Source organism: Lemur catta, chromosome 5 (genome assembly GCF_020740605.2).
Source record: "Lemur catta isolate mLemCat1 chromosome 5, mLemCat1.pri, whole genome shotgun sequence".
NCBI lineage: Eukaryota > Metazoa > Chordata > Mammalia > Primates > Lemuridae > Lemur > Lemur catta.
The window spans coordinates 64598955-64622573 of record NC_059132.1 but is presented as its reverse complement, the minus strand read 5'-3'; the positions used below and the strand labels follow the sequence as shown (position 1 = coordinate 64622573).

The following is a 23619-nucleotide window of genomic DNA, read 5'->3' as shown; positions in this document are numbered from 1 at the left end:
CTCATTGTGTTTATGGGTTTACTTCCTAATATGTAATACATTTTCTTCAACATTTCTATGAAATTGGTTCATAGTTTTCTTTTTTATACCATATTTTTCAGGTTTAGTTTTCACTCCTTTACTTGTATCATAGGATGAAGTTTGTGTTCATTTTTAAATGATCTAGAACAATTTACAAAGCATTGGAACTATAGCTGGTCTTTGAAGGATAGATTCTGATGTGAAACCCTCTGGGCCAGGTTCTTTTTTGTGGGATAGTTCCTTGGTAACTTTCTTTATTCTATGAAAATGGCCTATGTAGGCTTTCTATTTATAATGGGGGTCCATTTTGTTAATTTTTATTTACCTAGGAAATTATTCATTTCATCAAGATTTTCAAGTTTATTTGCCAAGAACATGCAGTTATCTTACAACTTTTTAAGCAGCTTTATTAAGGGAAATTGATGTGTAATGAGCTGCACCAGAGTGTACAACTTGATAGAAGTTTTAACAGGTACACCTGTGAAACAGTCACCACAATCAGTATAGTATCACCCAAAAAAGTTTCATTATGTTACTTGGTAATTCTTCCCACCCTTACCTGTAAGGGTGGAGCATTAGAGAGCCTTCTTTCCTTAAAGTAACCGAGGTTGGGATATAGAGCAGGGTGAAATTAGGGGGCACAGAAAGATCAGTTCCACACCAGTAGCACGTATTTGCACTTTCATTTTTAAGTGGTCATCCACTTAATCTCAACAAACAAACTTTTAAGAACAACTAAGGCAAGTGGGTTCAATCCTACCTTAAGTGACTTAACTGCCAAACATTCATCAGCAGGTAGCATATGCTGTTGGATCCTGGAGAATCTGTTCATATCCTATAACCTAGCCAATGCTGTGTAGCCACAACAGTTAGGGGAAGACCCTAACTCCTCCCCTCTTGCCTACCACTTAGGCATAATATGTGCTTCCAGACCCTGGGAAGTCTTATCACATATCCTATCTGGTCCTGTGTAGCCACATCTGTCTTCTGAAAGGGCATTGCAACCTTATCAGCCCCATGTTTGGCACTAAATTTGCCAAGGAAAGGCCAGCATACAGTCATGCATCACTTAACGACAGGGATACTCTCTGAGAAATGTGTCATTAGGTGACCTCATCATTGTGCAAACATCATAGTGTACTTACACAAACCCAGATGGTATAGCCTACTACACATCTAGGCAATATGGTATAGCCTATTGCTCCTAGGCTACAAACCCGTGCAGTATGATACTGTACTGAATACTATTAATGACTGTAACACAATGATAAATATTTGCAGATCTAAACACAGAAAATGTATGGTAAAAATATGATATTATCCTATGAGACCACTGCTGTGTACATGCCATCTGTCATTGACCGAAATAACATATGTTACACATGACTATTTGATCAGAAAAGAAACAAACCCTTTCTGGATTGAAACAGTTTTAAAAAAATAAAGTTTTAAAATTTATATAGACAGCAAAAGCAGGAGTACAAAATGTGCCAGGTTTTTCCCACAGGATGGCGCCAAAAGAGGCAGTGTGACTGCAAAACATATGGTAGAACATCCCATTGCTGAAGAGCTGATGTTGTGCTGCAGATGAACAGTTTTGTAGCTTGTAGCTTATACCTTAAATGAGGAGAGGTAGAAAGTCTCATTCCTCATCAGAGCAAACTACCTCATAACAGCCTCCATGGTAGGTAGGGAGGTGAGTGGGAAAAGGCCTTGGAGCACCTCCTGATGAAACCCTCCTTGCACTCATGTTCTAGGTGGATTACAGGACTTAGATCAGCTGGTGTTAAATCCTGGCCTATGTGGCACAACATAGGCCACACAACATGTAAGTTGCCAGGCAGCCATGATGCAGTAATTCCCCTGAAGAAAGAACTATTAAGTTGACAAAATGAGGACAGAAATGGATAAAATACCTTGGAAGACAGAAGAGAGTTTAGTTCTTAAGACTTCAAGGGCAGAGATATTATCTAGTTCATTTTTGATTCCTTAGCACCTGACCTAACACGGGTTTGCTGAATGAATAAATGGTTGTAAATGCATAATTTCTGAAAATAGGAATGTGAACACTTTGTTCTCCAGCAGTAAGTGCCAGGAAACTTTATTTTATATTAAAAATACAAAAGAACAACTAGAACCAGCCAATTCTCAGAATCACTCATTCAATAAGAACTCTGCTAGAAGCTGAGGATACAATGGTGATCTAGTCATTTATCTCTTGTCTTTCAGCCTCATACCAGCCCTTCCCTATCCTGATCTGTAAGCAGGATAGGGAGGCTACAAACTTCACTTCCCAGTGGCTTACTGCCAATTGGAAGAACTGATCCAAAGGTGGGAGAAGCACAGTTAAATGTTTTAATGTTTTAGTTAATACTTGAAACTATTGTATTGTGGTGGTTAATTTTATGTATCAACATTACTGAGCCATGAGGTGCCCAGATATTTGGTCAAATGTTATTCTGGGTGTGTTTGTGAGGGTGTTTGTGGATGAGATTAAAAATTGAATTATAGACTAGGTAAGGCAGATTGCCCTCCCTAATGTGGAGGGCCTTCATCCGATCAGTTGAAGGCATGATGAGAACAAAAAGGCTGACCCTCCCTTAAGAGGTGCTCCCCCTGTCTAACAGATCTTAAGCTAGGACATTGGTCTTTTCTGGCCTTCAGACTCAAACTGAAACAATGGCTCTTCTTGGGTCTCGAGCCTGCCAGCTTTTGGACTGGAGTTCACACCATTGTCTTTCCTAGGTCTCTAGCTTGCAGAAAGCAGAACTTGGGACTTAGTCTCCATAATCAGATGAACCAATTCCTTACAATAAATACACATATATTAACAGATGTAAATATATTAATATGTACATACACATATACACATACATACACATGTACATATGCATTCTATTGGTTCTGTTTCTTTGGAGAGTCCTAACACATGTTCAGAAAGTTTGAAAATCATACAATGCATTTTTATTGACTTAAGAATTCATTCAAAGTAACCATATGGTTCATTATACTGTAACACAAATGACCTACATTAGGATTTGTTAGATTTGTATCCCCTAGATCCCTGAAAACTTTGAAGTATCAAGCCTTGGAAAGTGGCATAAAAACGGAGATTTGGACAGATCTGTAAAGGATTTTGGATGACAATTCAATTCCTGATAAACAAAATACATAGAGGAAGGGAGAATATATCACAATGGTGAAATCATTAACTGTGAAAGGTGACCAGAAAAATCTTGCTGTATCCGAATTCCAGAGTCTTAGACTGATATTATAAATATGGAAGAAACTGTTGGTGCCAGAAACCAAGTGAGAAATCAGTAAATGCAATAATGAAAGCATATTTCTACAATAAGGAGAGGGATAGACTAACAAAAGTTTGCAAGAGAGTAGTAATTCTGAAATGACTTTTGTAGACACAACTCCACTTGATATATACACAACAAATACTAATGTATTGCTAAGAAAAGTTTTCTCACTTGAATTCACAAAAATGAAATTTTGACTATCATGATGGATGGAAAAACTAAAAAAGATGGTCTACAAAGTGTGATTAGTGAAAAGTAGATAGCCTAAAGAGGTAAATTAATGGTTAAAGTTCTCATCATGAATACTTAAGGAACTGTTACCACACAGGTGATTTGAGAATCAATATATAAGAGCAAGACTGTTACACTGGTAATAGAGTTCTGAAACCATAAGTAATATTTGTTTTAGATATTTAGTGCAAATCCACTGACATGGAGAAAGTGTGAACTTAGCAGGGTAAGTTTTGATGCAGGTTACAGCGTGCATTGGGTGGTAGGCTAAGGGAAGATAGTGTCTATAGCTTTAGGGGCCCTTAGTTAGGCCCAAGAGAAGTCAAAGGCAAGAAGTGAGATGCTGAACATTAGAAAATTTATCATGTTATTCTGACTTGATAACTGACTTTTACACTGACTGAATAGGAAGGTTTTATCCTTTCTAAAAAGTAGCAAAATTAAAAACAGGGAAACAGTAACTAAAGAAAAGAATTCCATGGATGGCACACATTCACAATGATTTAATGATAGAAAAGATATTTAAGGCATTTGTACCAGAATTCCTAGTCTGGTAAAGAAATGTAGATTCTTTCTATCACAACCTCATCCTCACCTCTGCTCTGGCAATCCTGTGTACTTGGCAAAAAAAATGCACTGGACTGATGCACAGTCTAAGACCTCAGAGAATGACACAGCACAGATGGCCGTGGTGAGAAGTTCCTCAGAAATCTAGACGATATTGGATTTTCAGAGCTATGAAGGTAATCTCACTGGTACATTTAATAAATGTGTATTAGCACCTGTGTACAAGGCACAGAGGGGGATATAAGACTTTGTGAATCTGATCAACTGTGGAGGATTCATTATAGTCAAAAAGACTAGTCAGAGCAGCAGCCCCCAAACCACAACCATCTACCCAGTAGATGTCATAAAGTGCTGGTTGAGGGCAAGTAGCCAGTCTGGATGCCCACTGAATTCCAATGGATGAGAACAAACCATTTCAGGTATACCTCTCCTAGCCAACTCTCCCACAGTCTCCTATCAAATAAGGTTTTGTTGCAATCATCTTCTACAAAGTAGATGATAAATCATCTCAGCCAGCCTCTATATTTTCTAACATCTGATGATGTATAGTGGCAAATAAAGCCTCAGCCTATAATTTCTATAGTCAGGGCTCCAGGGTGGCTTCAGTTCAATGACACATGAGCACCAACTTTGGCATGTACAGCATGGGTCACTGTGATAGGATTTGTTTTCTCAACATGGCTTCTCTGATGTTGAACAAGATATGAAATTCGGGTGAAGCCTTTTCCACATGCGTCACACTGATAGGGTTTCTCACCAGTGTGGATTTTTTGATGTTCAATAAGGCTTCTATTCCGAGTGAAACTTCTCTCACACTCATTACATTTATAGGACACGGGAGCTTCGACATTTTCCCACTGGCTTTCCATCCTACCCTGACTTTCCCAGGCCTCCCCACGCTCAGGATTCTCAACACTTTTACTGCCGTGGATCCTCTGATGTCTCAGGAGATGTGAATTCCGCCTAAAGGCTTTGCTGCACATGTTGCACTGGTATGGCTTCTCCCCAGTGTGAATTTTATGATGTTCAAGGAGGCTGCAGCTTTGGCTGAACGTCTTCCCAGTCGTCACACTCGTAGGGCTTCTCCCCAGTGTGGGTTCTCTGGTGTTTGATAAGGTTTGAGCTGTGACTCATTCTTCACACTCTTGCCACATTCTTCACACTCATATGGCTTCTCACCAGTGTGGACTCTCTGATGAATGCCAAAGGCAGAGCTCTCAATGAAGGCTTTGCCACACTCCTCACATTCGTAGGGTTTCTTACCAGTGTGGATTCTCCTGTGCTTACTCAGGCCTGAACTCTGAGCAAAACTCTTTCCACATTCATGGCAAATGTGCCGCCTGCCCCCTGTGGCATTTTTCTGCTTTCTTTGTAACCTGCCCTCCTGTTCACCAGCTTCTGCACATGTAGGAATCTGGGCAGTGTCTTCACCCAGGTGGCACGGTATCTGCCCAGGCTCTTCTTCTGGAAGCTCCTCAGCTGGAGGCAAGTTCCTGATCTTAGTCTGTATTTCACCACCTGAAACAACAAATGGTCGGCAACTGTCAGTTCTGCCCTGCCACAGGGGGCAAACTCTGTCATGAGGACCGTGGAGGCAAGAATCAGAGTCTACAGATGCCAAGGATGAGAATTTGAGTACAAGAAAGAGGATGGGAATAAAGGGGGAGAACAGGAGTGGTGGGAGGAGGGAGCCCTGAGAATGGGAATGGGGCCATTGGAAGGGTACAAATTGGGAATAGAGGGAGTGGAAGGAAGGTGTTGAGGGCCCAGGACTGTGCTGGGGACCTATGTGGCAGCTCTAAGCTGTAAGAACAGTGAGGCAGGGCCGTACACCTGCGATGAAATGCTGAAACGGCTGAGCAGAAGGCAACAGTAAACAGGGGAAGTAGAGGATTTCTGAAGCATTCTGCAAGAAACAGCAAAAGAAGAAACTCAGAAACTGGTCCCTGATCAATGATATCTCTAACCATGCCCCAGGCAGAGCCAGGGTCCCCAAAGAGAACTGGCTTCAGTGCTGGGGGTTCTAAGCTAGAGCCCCCACTGTGCTGCCAATGAGCTATGTGCCCTCAGACAAGCCAGGCAGTCTTCTGTGCCTCTGCACCCTCATCTCTGAGGGCAGGGTCTGTAGCTGACGTCTAAGGTCACTTCTAGCTCCCACATTCTGACTCCATGGCCCATTTCCTGAAGAGGCCTCTCAGCTTTCCTCCTCTGTCAGAGCCAGGAACAGGAGGGGACAGGAGGAAATCAACATTTACTGAGCATCTATTATGAGCCAGACCTGTACTAGGGCTGTATCTGCTTCATCGCACTTAACCTGACCAGGACACTGGCAGGGCAGAGAAGCAAGCAAGGCCAGAAGGGGTAAGGAGCCAGTCAGGAACAGGCTTTTAGAAATGGTGACTCTGAATCCAAACATAATGGGGCTCAACAGCTCCTAACATCCCATAGGTTCTAATACACAAAGAATGCCAAGAAACCTTAAGAGAAATTAGTGCCCATCAGTCTTACCCAGGGAGACCAGGCTGCCACGGTTTTCCTGCCTTTCATCTCTGTAGAGGTTCACCTGAGATGAACCCTGCTGTGTCCACTCAGGGGTAAGGGTCAAGGCCACATCTTCCATTTTCAGCAGCCCCTAAAATAATAGATAATCCCATTGAGGGAGGGGCCGAACAAAGAGATGGAGTAGAGAAAATCTGGGAATCAGAGACAGCCCCCCAAGTTAATAATAAAACAGGAAAAGCCTCTTAAGTGGGTACCTAAATGAAGTTAGGGATAAACAACTTTGGGATAGAGAAGAAAATTAAAATCCCATCTGGGATTATGTGGAGGATCTAGGATGGGAATAGAGGGGAGTCAGGGGTTGGGGGGAAAAAGTCTTCACAGAAGTGCAACAGTATTGAATGGCACTGGGAGAAGGAGAGGGCCTCAAGCTCACCTGGGACTCTGGAGTAAGCCTGGCAGCTACCACTGTGTCTTCTCTGCAGCACCCTCCCTGAGCAAGCGCAGGAACCTGGAGAACTAAGAGGGAAAGAAGCTATGGATGAGATCTACCCTGGTATGCAGCCTCCCTGCCTTGTGGAATCTCAGTTCAAAAACTGGATTAATAAATTCCTGCCAAACAAGTTTAGACAAGAGTGTGTTCCCTTCCAAAACACCTGATTCCTAATGTGCCAATCCTAGGGCCCAAAGACATCCAGTGTGCTCTGTATATACACAAAAACCACACAAAAAGGCAGGATGCTTGTTAGCAGTGGTGAAATGAAAGGGACATAAAAAGAAAACAAAAAAGCTTTTCATTTGAAGATCCCTTGAATTTTGCCGGGGAGGGGGAAAAACAGAATTTTTGTTAATATGCCCTTAGTAGCTATTAGGGTACTTTCTGCTTTGGTTTTGAAAAGCTAAGAGGAGTCAGACAAGGCTGGGCCTAACAAGACAGAACTAAGAGTCTGGTTGTATAGAACTGGTTCAGATTCAAGAGAGAGAAAAATAAAGAATTTTGGGTTTCCTTATAGGAAGCGAACTTAAAAAGGGGCACAAAACAGGTGGTTCAGGCCAGAAGCTCTGTTGAGAAATAAAGCTTGCATGTTGGCTGGAGTATCCCAGTGTTGTGTGTCTTGAGAACTTGCACGCATGTTCAGGGCACATGAGAGGACACCTCAGAACATACAGCCCATTTCCTATGGAGTGAATCTCATGTTATTTTAATAACAAATCTAGGATATAGAAGATTTTACCCTTTAATTTGCAATAGCCCTACAATCTATGAGATAGTCTGGCTGGCTTTACAAATTCTGTTTATTTTCTTCATAGGACTTAACACTAACTGAAATTATATTATAATATTAATCTGTTTATTTGCCATCTAGCCCTCTAGAACATAAGCTCCCTTGGAGCAAGGACTGTCTCACTGACAGCTCTATCCTCAGTGCCAACGCCACTGGCTACTACATTGGAGGCCTCAATAATTGTGTTAAATGAATGGAGAATCAATTCTTTCCAAACCCAAATTTTAGTAAAAGTTTATTTACTATGTCCAGTCTTGGCTGGGACAGCTTTCTACCATTGTGTTTGCAATTTCTTCTTAGTCTCTGTCTTAAATTAGAGTCAATCTCTGATGAGCATATAAAGCAACTGTCAATTAATCTTTTAGGGGGTCCTTAAATGAAATTGGATGAAGTCTGTAGAATTTATACGGCTAAGAAGACAAGATAATGTCTTGTAAGAGCTGGGATCTCAGAGATTCATGCTTGAGCAGAGCCTTCATTGGCTGAAACTGGCTACTTTGTGACCCCTGAGCTGGTGTCATCACTGTCATCTTGCAACAGAGCAGTTCTTGCCCCTCATCATCACCTGAGACCTAGAAGTCATTTATTTTTATTTTCGTTTATTCATCAAACACTTCCATAGCACTATGTGTCTGGCACTATTTCCAAGAGCATTATAAATATTAACTCATTTAACACAAATAACAGCTACCTAAGGGAGAAGCTATTATTATCCTCATTTTACTGATGGGAGAAATAAGACACAGCCAGTTTAAGCAGCTAGTAAGTGGCAATGCTAGGATGAGAGCTCAGGCACAATGACTTCAGAGCCCACATTCTTAACCATTACTCTATGTTCCCTCACATATACATTTGTGCTTTTATAACCCTTTGGAAAGTGGTACTAAGTACTCAAAGAACACTAATACCTTTCCTTATCTGAAAAACGAGGATAATTTCTAGTTGATGGGGTTTGGGAGACCAGTAAATAAGATCACAGTATATGAAATCACCTAACACAGGACCTGGCACATGGTATGTCCCCATTAAATACAAGTTTCCTTCCAGACACTGACAGTTAAATTATAGTTTTCAAGTTACTTTCTCATATACAGCTCAAAATTTCCCACATCCTATATCAAAAATGAAGCTAAAAGACTTGCAATGACTTTCTGCTGTTACATGGCTTGAGTTCAACAGGTCCAAGTCAAGAACCTTGGTTTCCTGCTCACCAGATAGAAGGCTCTGGCCACATGTTCTCTGAGGGTATGTGGACAAGAACACGGGATGATGCAAGGAGAAACAGTCTCATAAAACAGGGAAGATGGAGGTAAAAATCAGCCCATTTTCTTCCAGAGATTAATAACCAATGGTCCAGGGACTCCCTCCCAAATGGTCCATGAACTTGGTAGAAAAAAACTACTCTTATTTTGACTAGCCTCTAAGAGAAATTTAGCATTTCCTTCAGTTATGAATGAAAGCAACAAACCAATGTGGCATAAGCAGCACCCAGGACTCTGTCACCAATAGAAACTGCAGATGCTCATCACATTACAACCAGGCAAATATAGTCAAATTCATTCATATTTATCACCATTTTGAAATTGTCAGTTATTAGCCCTGTCCCTACATCTTATTATTTAGTACACCAATAAAAAAACACATATATAACTTTATAACAAGTTTGCTTAATACTTTGCTAACTGTATTCCAATAATTGAGTTATTTTGTAATCCTTCATATTTTTCTTTTCTTTTTTTTTTTTTTTTTTAAGAGAGTCTCACTCTGGTGCCCAGGCTAGAGTGCCGTGGCGTCAGCCTAGCTCACAGCAACCTCAAACTCCTGGGCTCAAGCAATCCTTCTGCCTCAGCCTCCCAAGTTGCTGGGACTACAGGCATGCGCCACCGTGCCTGGCTAATTTTTTCTATATATTTTTAGTTGTCCATATAATTTCTTTCTGTTTTTTTTGGTAGAGACGGGGGTCTCGCTCTTGCTCAGGCTGGTCTCAAACTCCTGACCTCGAGCGATCCAGCTGCCTCGGCTTCCCAGAGTGCTAGGATTACAAGCGTGAGCCACTGCGCCTGGCCTATTTTTCTTTATGTATTTAAAAATATTATTCTGGCCGGGCGCGGTGGTTCACACCTGTAATCCTAGCACTCTGGGAGGCCGAGGCAGCTGGATCGCTCGAGGTCAGGAGTTTGAGACCAGGCTGAGCAAGAGCGAGACCCCCGTCTCTACTAAAAAATAGAAAGAAATTATCTGACCAACTAAAAAAAATATATATATATATTATATATGGAGAGAGAGAGAGAGAGAGAAAATTAGTCGGGCACGGTGGCACATGCCTGTAGTCCCAGCTACTTGGGAGGCTGAGGCAGGAGGATGGCTTGAGCCCAGGAGTTTGAGGTTGCTGTGAGCTAGGCTGACACCATGGCACTTACTCTAGCCTGGGCAACAAAGCGAGACTCTGTCTTGAAAAATATATATATATATATTCTATGAGGGAGTCCAAAGACTTCACCTTGCTGCCAAAGAGTACCCAAAAAAAAAAAAAAATCGAAAACTCATGGATCGTAAAGGAATACCCTCACTTGGATCTTGAAATTTCAGGAAGAAACAGACCGCAGTTCTCAGATACTAAACCCGTTCTTTCTACCTGCGGCATCCGCTCATCCAGCTGCCTCTCCAAATACTCCAACAGCACCACCACCTCCTCCCCGCTCTCTGGATGCTGCTCCCGCATCCAGCTCTGCAGGTCCCCGGGCAGGATGGTCAGGAACTGCTCCAGCATCAGCAGCTCCAGGATCTGCTCCTTGCTGTGCATTTCAGGCCGCAGCCACTGTCGGCAGAGCTCTCGGAGCCGGCTCAGCGCCTCGCGGGGGCCCAGAGCCTCCAGGTATCGGAAGCCTCGGAAGCGCTGACGGGAACACTCCGAGCCCACTGCGGGGCTGCCAGGCGAACGGGCTTTTTCCTTCTCCACCTTTATGACCAGAAGCCCCATCTGGTCCTCTGCATATTGGGTGTCCAGGACTGTGCTTTCCCTTGATTCTCTAGCCATCCTGGGCCAAAGACAGCATACAGGTCTCCCCCTAACGGTGAGCTATATTTCTGCAGAAGATCCTGAAAGGTGGAAAATCATTATTAACCAGTAAACTTGCAAGGGGTCCCCTCCTCTCAAGCCCAGGAACCTGGGGGGATCTCTGGGGAGCAGCTGCAGAGATTTCTTCCCTATGTTTAAGTACCTCTGCAGCTTCATCCTCTACAACATCCCAAACCTGAATCCCACTGTAAGCTTACCAAAGGATGTTCTGGGGTGAGCCTGAACACCCCCAGACCATTCAAGTAATGGGGAGAGAAACTGAGACTGGTGAGGACCCAGGCCACTTCTTGGACCCTGCAGGAAGCCCCTCTCAGTGACTGGTCAGAGTTATACCTTTTAATAAATAGGTGTGTACTTGTCTAAATTCTAAGATGATCCCAACCATTTACTGCCCTAATCCCCAGGACTTTGAATATAATTAGATAGCATGCCCGGACTGATGTTAAGGAAATGAATTCTACAAACCACCTCAATGAGCTTATAAGTAGACTCCTCCCCAGGGCCTCCGGAAATAAACAGGTTTTGTTTTAAGCTGATAAATTTGAGGTAAACTGTTACACAGCAATAGGAAACTGATAGAGTTGGCCCTCCGTTTCTGTGGGTTCCTTATCCAGGGATTCAACCAACCAGGGATTGAAAATATTTGAAAACAAAAATTAACAATACAATAAAAAATATAGTAAACAACTATTTTTGAAAACATAGAATTTACATTGTATTAGGTTTTATAAGTAATCTAAAGATGATTTAAAGTATACGGGAGGATGTGCATAGGTTATATGCAAATACTGTACCATTTTACATAAGGGACTTGAGCATCCACAGATTTTGGTATCCTCAGGGGTCTTGGAACCAATCCCCCACAAAAACCAAGGTATGACTGCACCAGGTCTTATCTGCGGTCAAGGCACTACAGTAAGGAAAATAAAGAAAAGAAGGCAGACCTTTGGATCAAAAGAAATAGGACTGAAGTTTTAAACTCTGGATATCTGCTAATGAGACTTTCAATTCTCTCTGATGTGAGGCTTGCCCAAACAACTGGCATAATATTAACACTAAAATTTGGCTAAAGTAGAGTTCCTCCAGATTTGTCTGAATTTTGGCCTGCAGGATCTTCAGTTTTTTTCAGATACATCAAAGAAGCAGAAAACATCACCAAGCCCTTACCCTGGAGACAGTAGTGGCTTCCTCTGCTCCTTGCTACCTTCTCAATCTGCCGCTCTCTTTCCTCCCCTTCAAGGCCAAACTTCTTGAAAGAAAGCCCTCCACAGCCCAACTCTAGTCCTCACCTCCCACTAAGTTTTTAACACACTGTAGGCAGCAAACTGCCAATGCCACTAAGATTGTGCTTGTAGAAGCAACCAGAGATGCTTCCTTCAGTTACCATTTTCTGTGGCTTCTTCTCAGGCAACCAGGCTGATACTGCTGTCCACTTCCAGAAACTCACTTGTCCCTGATTCAGGGACCCCACGCTCCTTTCTGTTTTTTCCTGTTGCTTTCCTCCTCCCTGTTTCTTCCCAGTCCCCATCACGATCTGGTTAAATGCACAGACTCTCAAGCCAGATTTCCTGGGCTCATAATCTTGACATTACTACCTGCTAGCTGGGTGATCTTGGTAAATTATACATCTCTGCGCCACACTTTCCTCACCTGTAATAGGGATAGTGATAGCAGATAGGGATGTTGTGAGCACTAACGAAGTGTGTATATAAAGTTCTTAGAACAGCGCCTGGTGTGTAGTAAGTACTATATAAATGTCAGCTAATAGTATAATTCACTGGTCTTTCTCCTTTTTAGTAAGAAGAGGTATTGGTGTTCTGTTCTCTACCTTTTCTCTCTTCACATTCTTCCCCAGAACTATCTTTAATCACTTGCAAGATGTTAATTCCTATTTCTAGGCTGAAGACTCCTGATCCTTATCCTGAGCTGCCGCCTACACAGTTCTACATGGAAATCTTGAAAACAAATCCAATCCAATATGTCCCAAGCCAAGCTGATTTTCTTGCCTCCTAATCTACTCCTTCCCCAGTATGACATCCTCTAGAAACAGCAGCAGCACCCACCAGGTTTCCTCAGAGTTATCTTTGACTTGCTCTCTCACTCAGGTACCACACTGGACCACCTGATCCAATCTATTCTACCTCTGGAATGTCTCTCAGATCTGTTCCCTTTTCTCTACTCTCCCTGCTATCACCCTGGTCCTGGCCCTCATGACTATCCCTACCATATTAAGTGCTTTCAACCCTACCTGCTTCCTACCCTATCTTCCAGGATGCTTCCAGAGAGCTCTTTCTAAAATACCTAGTCAAGTCATCCCCCTGCCTAAAACCACCAACGCTTCCATCTGGCTAAAACACCTATTTCTACTCATGCCCACTGTTGATCCTCTGTTCCCATGAATTGTTACCTAGACTGTGGGACTGTCACATATGGTCATACAGGTTGTGCACTGCTCAAAGTGCCCAGCCAAAGGGGCCAGTGGGAGCTCAGGTAGGGCTCACAAACTTGTGAGCTCCCCTCTGTGTCCACTCAACAAAGCCATCTGTTTTATCATGGGCACAATGTTTCCCTCAATTTGCAAAAGATGTCAGAGCTGCCCTGTCAAGCTGTTTAGTATACTGTTAATACAGTATTTATATTCATGCTTCCACATCTCTGCAGTGTAAAAAGCACTTAAGCTCTGGAGCCCAACTTAACCATCTCCTCCTCTCTAGAGCTTTCTTCAACCCCTTTAGGCAGAATGAACTCTCTCCTCCCACTTCTTTTCTTCATTGCAAAATAAATAAGATAGCTTATGGAAGAGCATGATGAAAGAGCTCAATAAACTCCATATTAGAAAAAAACAGTATTTGTACATCTGTGTTCTTTATTAAAACTTTGTCTATCCTGCTGGGCTGAGTTTCTTGAAAACAGCTCCGTCCTTAGCTTACACATTTTTGTATTCTCCAGGTCCTAGCACATAGTAAACACAAAATAAGTTCGTTGTTATTGTTTTTTTAAATGAAAGGATGAATGAATGCAGAAGCATTAGGTAGTTATTTCTGTAAAGCCTTGTGTCTCAACTTCAGCACTGTTGACATTTGGGTGGGATTAATTCTATGTTATGAGAAGCAGGGGAAGTTGTCCTGTAAATATTAGGATGTTTAGCAGTACCCCTGGCCTCTACCCACTAGATGCCAGTAGCACTGCCCACCCCTAGTCATGATAATCAAAAAACATCTCCAGACATTGCTAAATTTTTATTCTGAGGACTTAAAACCACTGCTTTAAAGAACAACAAATGTGGCCTGGCGCGGTGGCTCATGCCTGTAATCCTAGCACTCTGGGAGGCCAAGGCGGGTGGATTCCTCGAGGTCAGGAGTTCAAGACCAGCCTGAACAAGAGCGAGACCCCATCTCTACTAAAAAAAAAATAGAAAGAAATTATCTGGCCAACTAAAAATATATATAGGAAAAAAAAAAAAATTAGCCGGGCATGGTGGCGCATGCCTGTAGTCCCAGCTACTCGGGAGGCTTGAGGCACTTAAGCCCAGGAGTTTGAGGTTCACAGCACTCACTCTAGCCTGGGCAACAAAGTGAGACTCTGTCTCAAAAAAAAAAAAAAAAAAAGCAACAAATGTGAAGTTCTGAATTACAAAGCCTGCTGATAAGTCTCAGTGCCATAAGCTTACAGGGAACTTAGGAGCGAGGGGAGGGAATCACCTGGCAAGTAAGTGGTAGTGGCAAAGGTTGCTTCAGGGAATAAAGGCAGGCATCACAGGGACTCCTAAGTTAACCAGAGTTGGACCCTGGACAGCAGACAGTTGGGCAGGCAAGGGCTGGGGGGTCTATGTCCCCTGCAGATATGCCTGGGGAGGCACACACGGTGTGCCATGAGGAGTAAAGGAGGGATGCCCTGCCCCTTCCTCATTGTGGAGTCTCAGAAGCTAGAAGGCTGCAGAAATAAGTTACAAATGGGCATTCAGAGGCTGCCAAATGTGTCTTGCAGATGAGCTGGCAATATGGGTAATCAATGCCAGAATGAGGCTGATATATTACTACATGTCTCAGTTAGAAAATGGGCACTAGACGGCCTGGATTCAAATCCCACCTCTGCCACTATTGGCTGTGTGACCTTGGACTGAGTTACTTATTAGTTACTGGGTGCCTCAGTTTCTCACAGGTTATTCTTTTCTTGGAAGGTATTCCCAGAAGCCATGAAACCTGGGCTCTTCCTAAGATGAAAGGGAGACCTGAGATTTCTTTGAACTAGATAGGACTAGATTTTAAACCAGAAGTGACTGCAAAGTTATTTGACTGGGCTGAGATATCAGTAAGTCCCTCTTTACTCAGTGGAATGGAGAGGCTAAAAAATGTAAGGTTGGTAGAGGTTACAAAGGGAAAAACAATTCCAAACCTTTCTGATTTTTTATTCCTCTGCCCAACTCTCTACAGTTCAAAGGATTCTAGGGAACAGATAGAATTTAGGAAACTGAGAAACTCCATCAATTATTACAAATGAAAAGTACCAGAAAATACTTCCTTCTAATGAGCTGCCACAAGAGATCTTGAGCACTGCTACATGAGCTAATATCACCAAAATAAGTGTGCCTAAATCTAATCAAGTCTTTAGATCCAAATACCAGTGTGCAGGTGAAATACAGGAGAAAATTACATTAAAGGTTTTCAAACTTTGCTATACATTAGAATCACTGGGGAGCTTTTTAAAACATCCCAATATCTTGGCTGCAGCCAAAGTCAATTAAATCAGTCTCTTTGGGGTGGGACTCAGGCATCAATAACTTTTAACACTTTCTTGGTGATTCCAATCTGCAATTGAGTTTGAGAAACTAATAAGTTAAAGATACTGAAAAGAAGCATTTGGCCAAATCCAGAATGTGAGACATTTCATAAGATGGAAGACCCAAGTTCCTCAACAAATAAATAGCATTTTTACAAAAAGGAAGGGGAGGGAAGGCAACTGTCATAGATTAAAAGAGACTGAATAGACTTATCAACCAAATGCAAATGGTAAACTACATTTGGACTCTATTGAAAAAAATAACTGTGAAAAGGCATATTTGAGAAAATTAGGAGAACTTCAATACAGAAGTTAAGGAACTACTGTCAATATTGTTGAGTGTAATAACGGTACTATGGTTATGTTGTGATAAAAGTCCCTATTTGTAAGAAATTAGCACTGAAGTACTGGTACTTTGGGTGAACTAATATGATGTCTTGGTCTCCAATTTGCTGTAAAATGAAAGAAAGAGAGAGAAAGAAAGAAAGAAAAAGAGAAAGAGAAGGAGGGAATGAGGAAAGAAAAGAAAGAGAGAGAAGGAAGGGAGGCAGAAAAGGAAGGAGAGAGGAAACGAAGGAGGAGAGAAGAGGGGAGAGAGGAGGAAAAGGGAAGGAAAGAGAGAGGGAGGGAAAAGAAGAATGGAAGAAAATGTTCAAAAAATAATGGTTATCTACCCAAAAGAACAAAAGACATTCTATAAAAAAGACATCTGCACTCGAATATTTATAGCAGCACAATTCACAATCACAAAGATGTGGAAACAACCCAAGTGCCCAACATGAGTGGATTAATAAAATGTGGCATAGGTATACCATGGAGTACTATTCAGCTATAAGAAACAATGGTAATATGGCATCTCTTGTATTTTCCTGGATAGAGCTGGAACCCATTCTACTAAGTGAAGTATCCCAAGAATGGAAAAATAAACACCACATGTACTCACCATCAAATTGGTTTTAACTGATCAACACCTAAGTGCACATATAGGAATAACATTCATTGGGTGTCGGGCAGATGGGAGTGGGGAGGAGGGGATGGGTATATACACAGTGAGTGTGATGAGCACCGTCTGGGTGATGGACACGCTTGAAGCTCTGACTGGGGGGAGTGGCAAGAGCAATATACATAACCTAAACATTTGTACCCCCATAATATGCTGAAATAAAAAAAATTAAAAAGATACTGGTTGAAACTGAGTGATGGGCATATTGGGGTTCATTATAATATTCTCTCTACATTTATACATGTTTGACATTTCCCCCCTCAAATTTTTAAAAATTTAATGAAGTTCTACATTCCTTCCTTCCTTCCTGAATAATGCAATCTAAAACCATTTAGTTATGGTCAAGGGAGGTGAAAGAGAGGACCACAGCCCAACCCAGAGTGGATTTGGAGCCTAAGTGGAGTGAAGAGGGTGTCCACAGGGTGCAGTGAAGGAGGCTATAGCAGGAAAACTAAACTGATGCATTACTAACATCTATTCCACGGACCCCATTCAGGCTTCATCACCTGTCCTATTTGGGCCCAATTGAACAGAGTAAGAAGGCATGGGACTGGGAAATTGGCTGCAAACAGTAAACAAATTAGTAAACAAATATATCAAATGTGTAAATAGATATATTGAAGATAATAAAAGCAAGTTTTCTCATCAGAAAAAAGTTACAACTATGGAAAAGAGAAAGCTAGAATGAACCCTGTAATATTGGCTTGGAATGAAGGGTATTAGTATGAACTCGGTTTCTAATATTTATATTTATATATGTACACACATACACAATATACGAGTATATACATGTGCAACTCAAGCTAGGACTCTCCTGGACGTTCAAAAACTGGCAGATCTCCAGCACTAAGCAAGACCCGAGATTTCTACTAACACCAGGGATCCTAGGCTTTCTTCTCTGTTAAAAACCCCTCTCATTCCTTCTAATCTCCAGCCAAAGAAAAAGTATCCCTGAATTTTAAAGTCTTTGGGAGTTTGAACATCACAACACAAACCAGTGGGGGTCTTTGCTTTGGCATAGGCTCTTATTCAGAATCATATTTTTCCTTCCTAAAATATAGAAATCATCCATTACAAAAAAAACCTGATGAATGGCACTAAAATTCAAAGGAACAGTAACAAAAGTCAGTCACCATGACTAGTCACTAAAGATAATTTGCCACCATAGTTAGAAATAAGAGTAAAAATAATAATAGCAAGTATTTAAGTCATGTTTACTCTGCAGCTAGTACTATTTTAATTAAGCACCTTACACATATTAACTCATTTAATCCTCACAGCAACCCAGCAAGTTAGGTGATATCATTATCCCCATTTTACAAAGCAGTAAAATGAGACACAGAGAGGTTAAGGGACTGGCCAAAAGTCACACAGCCAATAAGTGACAGAGGCAGGATTCGAACAAGGCAATCTGACTCCAAAGTTCTGGCTCTTAACCAATGCCACAGAGTAATTTAAAGACCTTGGAACTGACCTTGTCTCCAGGCAAAACAAAAATGTAACGGCTCCCATTTTCAAGGCTTGTCTAAGTGACCCATGAATCCCGTCTCCAAACGACCTAAGGGACTGACCCAGACACCTGAAAACGGCCCTAGAACACGGACACCCGTAGTGGGCCCTACGCGGGCACCCTACCATTGCGTTCGGCCACAGAGCGCCCTTCCGTCTCCCAGCGCCTCTCCCAGGGGTCTCCCTCCCCAGGAGACGAGGCTGCAGGGACTGCTGAGGGGTTTCTCTTCCCCGCCCCCCTCACACCTGAAACACACCCCTACCCGGGGACAAAAGGACAGCAGGACCGGCCGAAGGTAAGCCACGGAAGGAGACCTCAACCCACACCTGGAAGTGGGCGCCCGATGGGCGTCTCCCACTCACCCCACACTCACAAAGTTTCCGAAACTAGCAAACCACCCGCAGGGCGGGGCACAGAAGCCACTTCCGGGCCTCTCTAGTCGCCTCCCTGACAGACAGTCTGTCGTTTGCTCGCTACCCACCGAGTCCTTCCCTCCCGTCTTGCTATTAAAGACCCTTTAATCTCGCAGTATAAGGGCTCCTTAAAAGAGAGACTGAGAGACTTTTAAAAAATGATTTTTCCAACTATAACAGAGGGAGAAAAAGCAAGGTACAGAACTCTGTCTATAGTTTGCTACATTTGCTAATAGAAGGGAGTCAAAAGAATTGAAATTGTATGAGCTTATGTAGTCACAAAGAAACCCTGGAAAAATACGTAAGAAAATTAATACCTGTGAGAGAAGAACGGTTGCAAACTGGGTGAAAAGGGGGTACAAGGATGAGAGGAAGAGTGTTACAGTAGGCATTTTAAACATTTTTAATTTTAGAGCTGATTGCACCACCTAATTAAAACATTAATTATAAGTACATAATTGGTTTATGGAGCATGCTGAGTAGTTTACATAGAAAAGCCAAGATAATCTAACACTCAAATTATGATGACTAATAAGAGAGTTTAGTAAGGTTGCTGAATTTTAAAAAATTCATATTCACCATTGCATTTCCCATCACCAGCACAAGTTAGAAAATGTAATTTTTAAAATACAGCAATCCCAGGAGCAAATAAATACAAAAGATGCCTTAATGGGAACATTATAAAGCTTTATTTATTAGCAATAAATAACGGAGATATATACCATGTCTCTGTATATAAGAACTCAGTATCATAAAGATGTCATTTTTTCCCTAAATTAATACACAAATTCAATGCAAAACCAATCAAAATCCCAATAGTGTGCTCTGTGGAATTTGACTAGTTGATACTAACTTATATGGAATAATGAAAACGTAAAGAAGATCCAAGGAAGTTTTTGAGCAATGAAGGAAGTTCAGAAACTTGCCCTTCCTGATAGAAAGATTTATTATAAATGTATAGTAGTTAAGACAGTGTAGTATTGGCACAACTCCAGACAAATAGACCAATGAAGCAGAATTGAGGACTTAGAAACAAACATGTATGTGTGGATGCTTGATATATGACAGAAGTTACATTACAAATCAGCGGGGAAAGAAAGAGCTACTTCACAAATAGTACTGTGATATTTGGATATCTAAATGGAAAAATAAAATAAAATTGGGTTTCTACTTACATGTTGCACAACAATCAATTCCAGTAAGGTTAAAAACTTAAAAATCAAAACACAAACTTTCATGCTTTTAAAAGAAAATTTGGAAGCATTTCTTCATAAACTCAAGTAAAGCAAAATTTTTTTAAACTGTGCAAACATAAACACTAGGAAGAAAAAATAAATAAATTTGACCTCACTGGAAATTAAAACTACATAAAAAGACACCAGAAACTAGTGGAAAAGATAATCAAAAGGCCGGGCGCGGTGGCTCACGCCTGTAATCCTAGCTCTGGGAGGCCGAGGCGGGTGGATCGCTTGAGGTCAGGAGTTCGAGACCAGCCTGAGCAAGAGTGAGACCCCGTCTCTACTAAAAATAGAAAGAAATTATCTGGCCAACTAAAAATATATATACAAAAAAAATTAGCCGGGCATGGTGGCTCATGCCTGTAGTCCCAGCTACTCGGGAGGCTGAGGCAGTAGGATCGCTTAAGCCCAGGAGTCTGAGGTTGCTGTGAGCTAGGCTGATGCCACGGCACTCACTCTAGCCCGGGCAACAAAGTGAGACTCTGTCTCAAAAAAAAAAAAAAAAAAAAGATAATCAAAAGACTGGGAGAAGATATTTGCAACACATGTTGCAAAGGATCAGTGCACTGAATGTACAGTTGATAAGGAAAACCCCCGTCTATTACTTGGCGCATCAGCCACCTGAGATCCCCACCCCTCGTGGAAGACCCGCATCAGCATAATACTAACCTATTACCTTAGCTCCCTGAGACCCCACCCCTCAGACCACCCCAACTTAATAAAAGTGGGAAAAAAAATCGGGTAGACGGGGCTCAGAATTTGGTGGCGAGACCCCTCTGAGCCCACCAGCAAATAAACCTTGATTCTCCGACTCTCCGTGTGCTGCTCAGTTTGTCCCCTGGACCACCCGCTGTAACACTTGCTGTCACATAATGAACATCTATAAATTTTAAAAAGCCAGCAACCAAACAGAAAAAAAATGGCAAATAAACGATTCCCAGAGGAGGAATCTTAATGACCAATAAACACAAGTAAATAAAGAAAAATTTTAAACCATTTCATATCCACACATTACCAATAACACTTGCTGTTAAGGTGACAATTTTGAAACTCTCATACACAGTTGCTCATAGGATAAATTGGTACACTCAGAAAGCAATTTTGAAATACATAGTAAAGTTGAAAATGATACACACATTGGCCCAGCAGCTTCAAAGTATTTACTGTGTAGGAGCTCTTATACATAAACAAGAATGTTAAATGAGCAACTAGTCTAGGCCAGATATAGTTTTAGGTGTTTAGGACACAACAGCAACAAAAAATGCAAAGATTACTGCCTTTGTAGAGCTAATGTTTCAGGGGAGGCTTACAAAATAAATAAATGAATGAATGAATGAACATTAAGTAGAATACATGCATAAACTAGAATGGAAGTTGATGAGCACTGTGATTAGAAGAAGAAGAAAAAAAAAGAGAGACCAGAAGCCCTGGCATGGGAGGGGGCTAACGTCAGTATAAAACAGGAAAGACAGTGTAAGTCTGATGACATTTTGGCCAACATCTGAAGGAGATAGTTAGCCCTTTGCACATCTGAGGAAGAGTCTTCCTGGTAGAGGAAACAGCAAGGAAGCCAGGTGGCTGAGGTGGAGTGAGCAAGAGGGAGGGTACAAAAGATAAGGTTAGGGAGGCAACAGGGGTCATTTCAGATAAGCCCCAGTGGGCCATTGCAAGGATTGTAGCTTCTACATGAAATGGGGAGACTTTGCAGGGTTTTAAGGAGGAGAGTAACATTCTGACTCAAATGATTATTCTAGCTGCTGTGTTGAACATGTCCTATAGGGTGGCAAGGACGAAAGCAGGGAGACCAGTTAGAAATCTGTTGCAGGACTCAGTGGGGAGAGAGGATGACATTTTGGACCCGAGGTTACGCTTACCCGCCTTCTGTGGGAATGGCTTAGATTCCCTGGGTCCTGACAACGTAATGTGGAAAGTCCCTTCACTCCAGTGAAGCCTTCTGTCTTCAAGTTCCACATTGGGGCGCCACTTGCCAGGAGTTCCCCAGCGTACAGGGTCGAAGACAGGAATAAGAAAACAGACAGTAGAAGAGAAAAAGTGGGGTCAGGGGACTCAAAGCTTTCCAGACCAACAGTCCAGAGAGTAATTCCTCACTCATATTTATTCATCCCAAGAACAAAAGATCATCATAAATCATACAAACATCTAAAAACATCTCACAGGCAAACAATATTCTACAGATTTCCATAAAGATTACATGTCCTAAAGATATCCCATAGGCAAACTTTAAAGATTATTTATAAAGATTAAGATATTCAGGTGCACAATAATCTCAGCAAAGCTATTTCTAGCCTAAAGCTAAACGAGAACATAAATTTGGGATTGCAGCCAGGCTAGTTTTCCAGCAGGTTGGGCATTCCTGAATGCGGTCCTGGAGCAGTTTTCTGCCCCAGGAGAGAAACTGTTTTCAGTTCCTCCTGCCCTTGGAATGTTCTTACCCTTTGGAAAACAGCCACACCTATGCAGACTGTCACATCCACAGAGGTTCTTATGACAGCAATATCCCTAGGTCACCCTAACATTTCTAAACTACCCCAACATTTCCCCCTTTTTGTTTAGCAAATAATTGATGAAGGAGAACCACCATGGTCGCTACACGTTAGTCTCTTGTTCTTTGCTTTCAGCGAGCTTGTCTCCAGACTAAAGAAAAGCATAAACATACAATTAATACTGAAGAGCAGAAATAATTTGTAGCCCCTACAAATGTGTTGTGCTATTTCAAGTGTGTTATGCTATTTCATTGAACTAAGTGTGTTGAAAAGTAAAATAATGTGCTTATAGCTAACGGTCAAATTCCGCTTCTGTGAATGGTGCTTGCTTGCTCAAATGCTTGGTAAACAAGGCCCAGGCCCTGGGGGGGGGTGACTGCAAGTAACTTACTGATAAAAGGGCCGAGGCATGATCAGCACGTAAACTGCCTAACAGCCAGGACAACATTCCGGCTTGTGCAGGGTGTGTGTGTGTGTGGGGGGGGGGTTTGGGCAATCAATATTGGACAATCTTTTGTAACAAGCTGTAGCAAAGAGTATAAAAGGGCATATGTCCCATTGAGCGGGGTCCTAGTTCGTAAAGAGACCACTGCGTTGGTGCTCTGGGACTTGGACCCTGACTCGAGCCAGCCAATAAACTCCTTTGCCTTTTGCAGCCTTGGACTCTGCCATTCTGTTCCTGGGGCCGAATGGGGAACCGGTTCTAACAATACAATGCTTAGCAAAGCTATGGCTGAACCGCCAAAAACAGTTATTTGCTGGAATGAATTTAATCCATCTGTCACACTATCCAATAAATCTGAACCTGCAAGCAACTCTAATTTATGACTAAATGTATCTAAGATTTTTTTTTTTTTGAGACAGAGTCTCGCTCTTTTGCCCTGGCCAGAGTGCTGTGGCGTCAGCCTAGCTCACAGTAACCTCAAACTCTTGGGCTCAAGCAATCCTACTGCCTCAGCCTCCCTGCGCCACCATGCCCGGCTAATTTTTTTTTTATATATATTTTTAGTTGTCCAGCTACTTTCTTTCTATTTTTATAGTAGAGACAGAGTCTCGCTCTTGCTCAGCACATTCTGTCTTATACATATTTTCGGGTTCCCATCAGGAGCAAGCCTAACAACAGGGTCTCACTCTTGGTCAGGCTGGTCTCAAACTCCTGACCTCAAGCGATTCTCTCACAC

General features: G+C 42.0%; 1 protein-coding gene across 1 annotated transcript; it reads right to left on the bottom strand.

Moving 5' to 3' along the window:
- Positions 1-4576: 4576 nt before the first annotated feature.
- Positions 4577-11006, bottom strand: LOC123638930 (zinc finger protein with KRAB and SCAN domains 3-like). The gene is given in 8 exon segments (XM_045552735.1): positions 4577-5189; positions 5191-5267; positions 5269-5645; positions 6636-6759; positions 7063-7137; positions 7542-7551; positions 8354-8484; positions 10548-11006. Coding segments are annotated over 8 exon segments (1656 nt in total). The 5' UTR covers positions 10950-11006; the 3' UTR covers positions 4577-4729.
- Positions 11007-23619: the final 12613 nt, after the last annotated feature.